This window comes from Tyto alba, unplaced genomic scaffold, assembly GCF_018691265.1.
Source record: "Tyto alba isolate M040663 unplaced genomic scaffold, T.alba_DEE_v4.0 Super-Scaffold_46, whole genome shotgun sequence".
NCBI classification, from domain to species: domain Eukaryota; kingdom Metazoa; phylum Chordata; class Aves; order Strigiformes; family Tytonidae; genus Tyto; species Tyto alba.
Genome location: NW_024881322.1, coordinates 18,390,489 through 18,402,824, shown reverse-complemented (window position 1 = coordinate 18,402,824; position 12,336 = coordinate 18,390,489). Strand labels below are relative to the sequence as shown.

At 41.4% G+C, this 12,336-nt stretch overlaps 1 protein-coding gene across 1 annotated transcript in view; it reads right to left on the bottom strand.

Moving 5' to 3' along the window:
* Positions 1-1,413: 1,413 nt before the first annotated feature.
* The window catches only part of CNTNAP2 (contactin associated protein 2), a 1,392,626-nt gene continuing 1,381,703 nt past the window's right edge, over positions 1,414-12,336 (bottom strand). Inside the window, exon 24 of the mRNA XM_042806379.1 lies at positions 1,414-12,211. Within this exon, the coding sequence (XP_042662313.1) occupies positions 12,012-12,211 (200 nt within the window). The 3' untranslated portion in view covers positions 1,414-12,011. The remainder of the gene's footprint in view (positions 12,212-12,336) is intronic.

Genomic DNA, 12,336 nt, shown 5'->3' with positions numbered 1-12,336 from the left:
TTTGCATCTCTGCTGTAAGGTGTGGTGAGGTTGTTTCATTAGCAAGCAGAGTTAAAGAAAAAAGCTCCTCTCTTGCTTAGTTGCTAGCTGTTGTTTTTTTTTTTTTTTTTTTTTAAATTAGAAAACAAAGCAATTCAATGTCTTGAAATGACTGGAGTTGTGAGGAGATCTCACTTATTCTGCACAAGCACATGGTGAGTAGGGATGAAAGAGGTGACTAAACATGTAAAGCCACCTCTGGCCTAGAAAGTCCTTAAATTGCACATGGTTGGCAACCAAGAGGCTCTTCTGAGGAAGTATCACAGGTATACTGCACCATGTACTCACTGTGTTATCACTGTCTCTAGGCATCTGCTTTTGGGCATGACAAAACCAGGCTACAGCATGAGGTGCACATTTGATCTCATCTACCCTGGGGTGCACCAACTCAAAGGCTGAAGGTAGCTCCTGAGGTTCAGTGAACAAGCCATAGGGCTGTCAGAGACAAGATCCCCTCTCCCTTCAAATCCACAGGCAGACCTTTTTTTTCTGTTGCTGAGTTGCAGGGAAGGGCTCGCATAGTGGCATGAGGGAGGAAGAGTTGCCTGCAAAAAGGAGCCAGGTGAGGTCTTTCACTAGGAAAAAGAAAAACCTTGCCCAAAGAGGGAACAGGCCACCGCATCGGTGCAAGTACTCAGCAGTTCATGAGCAGAGGAGCATGGTTTTCTGTCCCATGGGCAGCACTGGTGTGCCTTTAGTACCTGCGAGCATCAGCTGGGCTGAGCACAGAGGGAGAACTGGCAGGAGGAGCAAGAGTCCTTGTTTGTCATGTACCCCAGAGCCGTTGCTGGTCTGCGTGGGGCCAGGCAGGAGGACACCTGTGGGAAGAACAGCCTCTGGGATGCCTATTCCCCTCACGAGTAGCCTCGTGAGCAATACTAGTCATTATTCAAACGCGGGTGGTGTGTCTTGGGCAGGGATGGGTACACTCCATCTGAACGGGACAGGTGTGTACAGGTTGTGGGGGTAAGGGCCGTGACTGCAGCCTGTCGCACACCAATCTTGCTCTGAAGGGGCCAAAGGCTTCCCTAGATCTTTCCTCCATTTAATAAACACTAGTTGGATGTGCAGTGGCAGTACTACTCTGAATTCTTAATATTAATTAATTTTATTAAAACCTCTTTTAAAAATCTCCAGCCAGTCAGTGACACTACCAGCCACTTTTGTTTCCAAACAAAACTGGATCTAATTTATTCAGAAAAACAGGTTCCCCTGTCCCCTCCCTGGAGCCACTGTACGCAGATATCCCGAGAGCACTCTGCATGTCATCTCAGGCTCTTATACACACAGCCTGTAGAGTTGTGGCGTTTTTTAAATGAAGATTTCAAATATTCAAAAGCAACCGCACACGCACACAGACAAAAAAACCAGTCGTCATCTGGCAAGGCTCTTTTAATGCTGTACTTTTACCAAACCACAGTACATACTTCAAATAAGGCCTAACAGATTATACTCTTTATAAATTTACAAACAGTTTATTCTCCTTAAAGAGATCATATTACTTTTATCAGTCTTGTGTATTTCAATGAATTATATGTTTATTCAAGCATAACATAGCAAATGTAGCCATAAATCTGTAGACTAAATGTCTGTAACAGAGGAATCTCAGATACACTATACTTTCAGATTAGGATTTTTTTAAATATACACATTTTTGTTTAAATAGGGTAACCGTCACATCCTGGTTATGCTTCCCATGGGAAAACTGTGCTCAAGAAAGAAACCTGTGGACTAGAATAATTGCAAACAAACAAGGTCTTGGTTCACCTGCCAGGAAATGGGGCCAGCTTTGTAGGCACATAACCCTGGGATTGGCTTTCAACCTGGTTTGGAGGGAAGGGGCGAGAGGCTGGCTTTGCTTTCCTGATAGCTACTGGCCCTGGTCCTTTCCCAGTTACAGACCACTCCACAGCAGCAGGAACGAGATTGCTAAGAAAGCACAACCGCATTTCAACCTCTAACCAAGAGCCCAGGTTATTGGGAGCTGGCTGGCCGGTAATGATGCATTACTCAGATGTGGCATACAAATGGAGTATTTAAAAAAAACCAAAGGAGTAAAAGAAAAGGGGATGCAAAATGACCTGCCTTGGTAGCAATTTTGACAATTTTTTGCTACTGCTATGTTTATGGATCTACTTCTGAACTCTCATTCATGGCCTAGTCTCTGCTGACACCTTTTCCTGCTCACGAGGCTATACTCATAGCCCAGCTATTGCTAGCTTGCTATCTTGCCAAGCAAAGCTAACGAAATAGGAGCACCTCACTAAACTGTGAAAACCCCAATAGCTTGCTAAAGAAACTATGTTTTGAGGCCCTCACACTGATCAACATCACAGGCTGTGCAAGGCAGGTGTTTCTGAAGTGTTATATGGGCTTCAATCCATCTCTCAAAGACAGAAATAAGTTCCTGCTTGAGCCCAATATGTCTTTGCCAAGGAACCAATGAGGAAAGAAAAAAAAAAAATAGACAAAAGCCAAATCCAAATCATGCAAATTATAGCTGGATAATAAAAATCAAATCCACCCCAGGTCTCTCTTGTGACAGAGACAGCTGGTTGCTTTCTAAACTGCAGAACCAGCCACTCTGTAGCTCCTAAATAACAAGAGTTTGGCAGTAATAACCATGCACAAAGTAAAGGCCACTTATAAAACTTCTCCATAAAAATATCTATTTATCTCTGTATCTCTATTTATATATGTCAGTAAGAAGCTTCAGATTGAGCACATTCCAAGCACTCTGTAGGGAGGTGGAATCTATTTAATCCCCATGAAATGAAGTGCTCTTAGTTAGGGTTGGCATCCACATATAGGATTAAGTCAGCACAGATCATTTCCAGGAGGCTTCTGCTAATTAGCACTAGTCAAATGGGGTATCAGGGTTGTTGATGAGCTGAAGCCTTTCAGGAATATTGTGCCAAATCATGCTGTTGTAGTAGAACTCCCTGGACTCGGGCTGCTCAACACATGGTTCAGTTCACTAGAACTGAGGATATTTTATGTGACACCTGCCCAGCCCACTGATCCACTGCAGAGCAGAGCAAAAGAAAAGATCTTCCTTACCAGTGTATAAATGAGATCGACCATGCAAAGCAGACTTGTGGAAAGCCAGTTCCCTGTGCTTCAAAGAGTTAATGGGAATCAAGTGATGCCTTAGCCTTCTTTATTCAAGTGACCGATCCCATATCTTAAGTAGCTGGAGCTTCAAAAGATCAGACAATGCAGGAGTTGCAATGGAGTGAGTATAATATCTCACGTACTCTAAATACAGAAGCATTATTTTTTTCCCTCTCTGAGATGCTGATCCAATGAAAATAAAATTATTTAATAACCAATTTGAGAATTTTCTTGGATGTGCTAATAACTGAAATCTGTAGGAGTGCTGACCTGTTGCCCCTGTTGAGATGGACCTTTGAAACCCTAAGAGACTAAAACTGCTGCAGGTCACTATTTTTGTGTCCTCCTTTGGAAGCTTCCTGTGGCCTTGTATCGCTGCCACAAAAGTACAAGGGAAAGGGCTGGCTGAGGGTTAATTCTGACATCTTGTGGCCTTAAGGAAAATAGAAGTTGGCTTTTGCTAAACATTTATTTTAGTATTGACATCTCTTGGGAAAATTTGAACACATAAAAGAAAGTGAATATGCTTAATGGAATGTGGTGCAGCTACTTCATTCTCAGACTCTCTTTGCCAGATGGTGATGTGATTTTGGAACAAATAAAAACCAGTCATAAAATAATGTTGCTGATGGCAGAAATGAAAATTTTACTTTCAGTCACTGAGTACTATAAACAGGTAAAACCGGCTGCAAATAGATGACAGGAATTCAGTGGCATACAACTCTCCCACTAGAATAGTCACATTTTAAGAAGGTGAGAGGCTTCACCTTGGTCAAAGTAGCAAGCATTGCTAGGAAGGAGTTTAAAGATGACAGTGAAAGGTGATGAATTAGTCAGTGAGAGGAAACATTTCTAAAGTAGAGGAAGAGATGGGAAAAAACCCTCAGATCTGTCAGCTGATTTCTTTCCATGCTGGCCCTGGAGTGGTGGGTAGGGGGTATGGAAAGAAAGAGACATTAGATGTGTACAGAGATCTACTCCTGTACCAGGAAATGTGTAACAAAAGGGACTTGAACATTGTGTTTCAGGGTGTGCAGCAAAGGGAATTTCTCTATGCTACCTCACCCTGTTGCAGTAGCTTATGTTTCAGGGATTAAGGTCTCATTACTGCAAGTCACACAAGAAAACTCTGGAGACAGACTTTGATTTTATAATAGAAATAAATTACAGCCAGATGCAGATACTATGTCCAGTGCTTTATGATGGAAAACCATAACTTACTTTTACACATCTACCCAATGGAGATTTTTAAGACAAAGCAGTACAGGGCTGTTGGGCCAATCTGTGAATGATTTATTAACTGTGCCAAGCTCAGACTCCTTCAGTGGCAAACAAACCGTAAGCATGAGGATGCACAGTTTAGAGAATAAACATTAGCATACAGGGGATGGTTACCTCATCTTTATTCAGCCATGTTTATCTTGCATACCTCCACAGGAGTTTAAAAAAATAATGCCTAGATTTGGCTGGTTGCTCCATTGCTAACCAGAACCACGACTAAATGTAGGAGAGCTGTGGAGGCTGTGAATTTTCCAAATGAAGCCACTTTCACCTGACATGAGTGATCTAAAGTTATTGCTTTCTGTCCGATTCAAGAGTTTGTTGACTTGTTCCGGTGACACTTCCGGTCTGTCTTAAACAAGAACCTGTTTGCAGTCTTCTGCTCTGAAAATGGAGCCAGTGGGGAAAAACTGCAACTGGACAGGATGCTAGATAATCTCATCCAGGCTCCCTTTCCCATGACAGTTTGGACCAGAAGGTTTTTCGAGGTCCCTTCCCACCTGGGCTGTGTTTTTTGTAAGATGGGGGAAAGGGGACAAGAGACAGGAACAGATGGCAACACATTTGAGAATTGTCTTCTAACCAAGGACAGACCAGCAGGTAGAAGAGCTTGGGACTCGTGAGCCTGTGCTCTCACCAGCAGCATAGAGCAGCTTGCTTAAGTTTCATGTCTTCAGTGGTATTCTTGCAACAGCCTGTTTTAAAGCACGCAAAAGACCAGAGAAGCTCAAATATTTTGGCCATAAAGGCAATGCACGCATGGTGATACATGACCAGCCACAGCACTGTACCTACCCCAAGCCCCTAATTGGAAGACAAGAAGAAACTCTTTCTGGTATAGTTCATTGTTCAGCATGCTTAACGTTCACTCAAATGGTTTCTGCTCTAGTGTCATTCCAGTAATTCACTTTTCTCACTTGTCAGAAAATGTCATCTACTGGCCTTGATGTGGGTTTTCAATAAATAAGAATTTCTTAGAGCAACGCTTTGCTAGAATCCAGAATGCCAGTTTTTTTTATCAGTATAAATAACTCTATGTTCTAACCATTAATATGATGATAGTACATCTCTGGCCCTTGGAGACAGCAGGATTAATGCCATGAGCTCTGAAGAAATAACCATTCACTATTCCCTATTGCCTTATTACATACCAAACAGGAATATTAATCTATGGTAATAAAATTGGTAGGCACTTTTCTCTTATGTTTGTTGTTTAATCCAGATGTTTTTCTATTAGGGAAAAAACAGCAATGGGAGCATAAGTAGACATTATTGGAAGGTGCTGCATCACAGAAGGAACAGGATGCCCTACATTTTTCACTTGATTCTATGTATATTTGCAGAGTATGTCTTACCCTCTTTCCACAGAAGCAGTTCTGGTTGTGCTTTGTATCATGTGGAATAATTATTTAACTTTTCTCATATGATGTTTTGAAAATAGACAACTAGTCAAAAGAAAGACTTAGCTGTGAAAGAACCTGCTGATACCAAACTTTTCTTTTTCACATGAAGTGACTTTTTAAATAAACTTGTAAAGAAGCCACAAATTGGCCACTTCTTTTCCTGGTTTTTCAGCTGTTGGCATAATCAGGGTTTTGAGCACAGTGCTTCAAGAAGTCTACTTATATATAAAACTCAGAGTAAAATAGGGTGTTAAAAGAACTGTGTTACAGATTGTTAAATAAATGCTTTTTGGTAACCAGGGCCAAATCTGCTCTCATTTGAGGCACCATATGTGCCTACTCCTGTAGGGCAAAGTCCGAGTTTATCTCCAAAATTGCACTTAATTTCAGGAGTGAGTGATTTTGCTAGCACTTCAGACTCATGGATTTGAAGCAAATTTAGTATCTTACCACCCACATTACGGCAGTAATTACCCAAGAGCTGTAGCCATCGCATCCCAAATAGCCTTACATTTCAGAGGTGCACGTGCACACCCACATACTTGTGGCTGCAGTGAGACTCACGTGGTGACAGCAAGAAGCAAAGACTCTTCTCAGTGTCACAGTGTACAAGTATCAGAAAGGCTTTAAACTTGAACCTTCACTTCCATCTCTTCATTCTAGAGCTTTCCTGTATAAATGAAAAATATTCCTGTAGAAAGCATGACTCTCATTCTAGGGGTTTCAACAGTCAGTACAAATGAATAGTCAAAGCATGGTCACAAGGCATCACAACAGGACTTTGCCACTATTATATTCCACAAAGTAAGTTAAGGTCTTGGACGGGGCCAGGGCTTTGGGTTGGTGGTTCAGGCAACTCACATCGTAGACAGAGCAACAGGTTGGGATAAGCACAGTCCCTCTGACTTGGGTGGTTGTTGCTCTGATTTGTTGCTTTGCCTAGATTACACACACTCCTGTTCAAGTGCACTTAAGATAGTTATTTTATAAAATGTTTCACGTCATAAAAACTTTTTAAAGCCTGATAAGGTAGTTTAATAAAAGGAACAGACATGTCTGTTGAGATGGGCATACATTTTTCTTGATGACTTCAATAAAAGGCTCACATTCATAAAGGAAAGGGCAGAGGTGCAGTAGGAAAGAAAGGCAAACAACCTTTTGTGTAACTCCTGTGAAGCTGGCAATGCCACAGAGCCTGAATAACAAACGTGAACATAACCGATGGCAGACTGCTTGCTGCTGTCTACAAAGTGATCAGAAAGGGAAAAACCTAAGAAAGGCAGTCACTTCATTTCTACCAAAACCCTACTCTCAGCCCACCTCAACAAGTACAGATTTACACTGCCTGGGATTCTCTTCTGTAACAGGTAATCAGGGCTGCCTGATGCAGGTGGAACATACTCGCGCTTCAGTAAACCTTCCCTGGTTTTAGCACCCTCTTTTCTTATGTATAACTGCATTCTGAAGTCCCTTTTTTCATGTACTGTGGGTCTTTTCTTAAGAGGCCTCTCCAACTTCTGTCCTTTCCAAATTGATTTCCTCGTACTAGAGAAGGAAAAAATATAGACATTGATCAGAATACACAAAGCATGAGGAAACAGCTGTTAGGGTAATTAAAACTGTTTTGAATTATTTTCTACTTTTTTTTTTTAATTATTATTTTTTAAAATATATTTACCAATCTGGTTTCTAATAGAACTTTAGTTAAAAGGAAAGACTTTCACAGAAGGTATTAGGCATACATACACATTGTCCTTCTTTCATTCTAGTTTACATGGCATTGCTTTTAGAAGCCAGGGTTTCTGTTTCATTTCTCTAGGATGGATAATGAAATCTGATTAACAGAATTTAGGTTCTGCTTTTCAGAAATGATACCCCTTCAGGATCACCATGCTTGCTGGAATGTAAAATCATTCAAGGGAGAAACCATATTAAAAGCTATCGCTTGTCAAACTGAGATAGCTTCACATTTCAACAGATACCCTGGAGGTTGGATGCATCTGCCATGAAAGGACACTGCTTTAACTAAAATGCATTTACTAGACTCTTAAACTGAATTCTTATCACTACAATAAACTTGTACACCACTGCTTTGGCAGTCTTACTAAAATATTTATGATGACCATCCTTTCACATACATCATGCTGTCTGGAGCATGATACTAAAATGCTGCTGTACCTTTGAAGTGGTAATTGCTATCAAAGATTTAAAAGGTATAGGTAACATTTAAGACAAGAAAAAATACAAAGCAGTAATACTCCAGTACCAATTAAAGATACATATTCCTATTTAATACATCTGAATTTTCTATCAGTAAATATGGAATACACTGTGTGTGAAAGACTCAGTTCAAAACCGCCAGATTGGATTGCAGATTTCCCCTTGAGGCTGGGTTGACATCAAAATTAGTTTTCCACCATTGTGGCTCTCTGGAGCTCCACGACTCATTACCTGCTGGTCTGTGTGTCTTGTGAATGAGGATCTGAAATATTGCTTACATTTTTTCACTGAGAGCCCCAGTCTCCAGCCCAGTCTTGCTCTCCCCACCACCGGCGGCAGTTCTGCCACTGATTCCTGTGGAATCAGGAGTGAGCCTGTTAGAAATGCAACTGGGACACTGTGGTTCCCCAGTCAGTACAAGAAGCTACATTTTTCTGCACAGTTCAAATGGGTGAAGCAGCCAAAAAGAGGTGATAAAAGCCTGATTATTTTAATATTCTTGGCGGAAAGCACAGAGCTTTATAAAGTAGGATCCACTCTCCCCTCCAACAGATCTTCCCACTACAGGTGTATGGATAGTACCTGTTAAAGAACATGGATTTTTGGCACAGATAAGAGTGGTTGAAGTAAACTATGGATGTTTCAACCTTCAACAGTAGGCTCACAGAGGAAGAAATCCTCAGAATACATCTAGTGCTAGCAAAATACACAAGTTACTTCTCTGAGCCTGCTCCTGCTTTACTGTTAGGTTGCTGAATGACCACTGCATATAATTAAGCATACACCCTTATCAAAAATGAAATACAAAGCAGATGTGCAGGAATTCACCTACAGTCACCAAACTCCTATACAGAGACCAGCTGCTAGTCTACAACATCATGACTAAGGTCCAGTTTAAGAAGAAACAAGAAGTCAAATAATTAGAAGAGTTTTTAGAGTTATGAAAGCGACTGTATCATGAAAATACTGACAAGATTGAAGATTATCAACATTTTAACACAGCAGTAATGAACTTCACATAAAGAGGTGCATGGTGTCCAGTCAGTAGAGAGACGCAGATGCTTGCAACTTGATTTCAGAAATTTAAAACCTGTTTTTCAAATTTAAGACACTAATTTACCACTATTGCTTGTTCAATTATCAAAGGGGATTTTCCAGAATTTCTTGCTTACAGGGTTGTGGGAGATTAACTGGTAATCTTTTAGAAAATCAGTGAACAGATGTCATAGGTCTCACTACCATAACCCTGACAACTGTCCCTAGCTTTGCCAAGGACACAGAGACCGAGCTGTCTTTCCCCTCTACTGCCATGCTAAGGCATTTGGCAAATTTGCACTGTGGCTGCTGTCTGTCTCTGCCATATGAAGCAGCAGAGGACTCTTGTCTCTCAGGAGCCTGATTCTCCTCCCAGGCATTAAATTCAGATTAGTAAATAACTTTTTGCTGCAGACCAAATCCCAATCTATACAAGTGATGCTTTATTCACTGCTCTTGGTAACCCGAAGTTGCATGCATGTTTTTCATATGGATGATGTCTTTCAGACTGGACTAACATACCATTAAAATAAATTAAACATAACATAATATAGAAAAGAGAATGCCTTTTCAATCCTGCAAAGATATCTGTGATTGCTATGTATTTTGCTGAATAGTTAGTGGTGCAGGGTAGACCCATCCCATGCTGATACTCTCCAAGGGGTAGTGACTTACCTTACACCCATAATTAAATAGCAATAAGGACTCATCTGCTCAAATAAAAACAAGAGAGGAAGACATTAAATACTGGAGGCAAGGCAAAAGACTGCAGAGCACAAGAGTGACAGAGGTGATTGTTATGCCTGCCTGAACCCCTCTGCCACATAACGTTACCTCAGAAACTATTTTTTTTTTTAAACTGGCAACTTTTTTGTATGCTAATTCCAAATCCACAAACAGAAGAAATCAGTGGGCTTGATTTGCTCTGATATCTATGTTCAATGAATCTGGAAGAGGACTTTAGGCTATCAGCCTTAAAAGCCTATCTGGCCTTCTCTGTCTGACAAAATTGTGCTTATAAATTTCTTGTCTGGTAAGACTCCAGTATTTTCTTCCCCCTCCATGTTTTTGTGTTTGTTTTGTTGTTTTTTTTTTTTCATTTTAAGGCTTTGACTAGAATAATGAAAGGTACAACCAAAAAGATAAAGATACTGAAAGATGCCAGCGCTGCTCAGTGTAGTATATGGCAGATTTGGGTGAAAAAAAAAATCTTTCTTGTACAGAAAAAGGGGATTACATCTGTGCATACTAAACCCAGCAATATTAAAGATAAAGCAAATCTAGGACTGCCACAGGCATAAATACTTTTAAGAGGAAATTCTTGGTATTGTTTCTGTTCTTTCAGCACACAGCAAATGACCTGCAACACATTAATTCCTTCATTTTTTTCCACTGCAAAAACTGCCCATTAAGGCCTTATGTTCTTATCAAATCAGACAACTGCAGAACCACGCTGCTCTACAGAGGTCGAGCTAAAGCTATGTTATTGCCATCAAAGGATATTAGGTCTTAAGTCTGCCCTTATGCCTTCCCTACAAACTGCCTGCCTGCTTCTCAGGTGACACCTACAACTTCCCTGGTCTGAGAGGGGACATGGGGTGCCATGCTGCACTTGGCACAGGCCTTGCTATACTTAAAAATGCCATAAAAAGACAGCAAAATAGTTCAGGTAAATCTCTGTATTGAAAAGTAACTCTCCACTGTGCACTCTGGGCAGTTTCTCACGTGCTCTCTGGGCAGAGTTTCCAAGCCTCCCTCACCTTCCTGTCTGTGCAAACACTGCCAGCAGAGGTTTTCCTTGCAAATGGACTGAAATAAAGGATTTAAAGAATACATTGCTATGCTAGAGTTGGAAAAAAATGTATTACGTGAAGCCCGTGGCGTCAAATGCACTGACTAGAGCCGTACTAATATTTCTGCGACAGTCTATAAAAAAGAAACAGAAGCAAACAAAGTCTGGCTCTAATTCCCTACTACAATGCTTACACCTAAGCACAGTATATGCCAATATGCCACAGGCAGAGCCGAGTTTAAACTGGCACGTGCCTCAGGTCACCAGGGCCATAGCCAAAGACAAAGGAACAGACTAAGTCTACATACTCACACAGCATCATCCTCCCTCAGAGACCAACAAAATAGTAACAATGAAAAGCTCCCGAAAGCTTTCTGTGCTTTATGATCATCCTCTCTGGTATTAGTAGTAGTAGTTGTAATAACAGTATCTTTACATTGCTGATGAGAATTGTATGTAATCAACAAAGAGCCTGGATCAAAAAGATGGATCCTGGCAGGGTTGGCAGGGGCTGATGACACACTGAAAAATTGGCGAGTAAGTCTTGCATTAATCCTCACCCCCTTGTCCCACCCCTAGCCCTGAACCCCTGATTCAATGCCACCAAAATGAATGGTGATGTGGTCAAGGTGCGGGGCTGAGGGCAGCCTGTGGGGAAGTGACCAGCCATGAAGGAACACAACGCCAGGAAGAAAGGTCTGCCATTTGTTCTCAGGACAGAACTACCCACATTTTAAACAGATTTTAAAAAATGTAAAAAACCAACCCCATTTCTCATCACAGGTATCCAGAACACCTCTAAACACACACAGAAATAGACAGGTATTACTGAAAATTTTAACCAATGCTGAAGCGGCAAAATTGCTCTTTGTTGTAGTTGTTTGGATACGGAAGGAGCAATTTGCTGTAAATAAATATTAAAAAGTTTTTTTTTTCTTAAATGCTTATTTTTTTTTTCTTCAGTCTTAGTGGTATTTTCCTGTCACTTGCTCCTCCAGTTGTGCTGATCTTTTTACTGTATATGTGCTCAAGCGTCTGACGCAGAGTGTTCTCTTCCCACTGCAAGAGTCATCCCAGTCCCACCCTGGCCCACCTCATCTCCCACCCCAGGCCCCGTCCCTATGGGCTTAGATAAGCCATTCCTTCTTGCTCTCGTCGATGGTCTCCGTGAAGTTGGGGTCATTGTTCATGATGGCGGCATCGGCGCTCTCGGCTGACTCTGCCCCTTTGGCCTCGTTGGTGTGGTAGGTTCCCTTGTGGCGAAACATGTAGCGGATCAGGAACACCAAGGTGCAGAGGATGGTGAAGATCACCACTGCAATGACACCTACACAGAGGAGGGAAGAAAAGATGCCACTAGCGAGGGGAACACCTACAGGGTTTGACACAAAGAAAGGATCCCACAGCTCCTCCAAGCTGAGCCTAGGCAGTTAAGCGTCACCACAGTTGTTT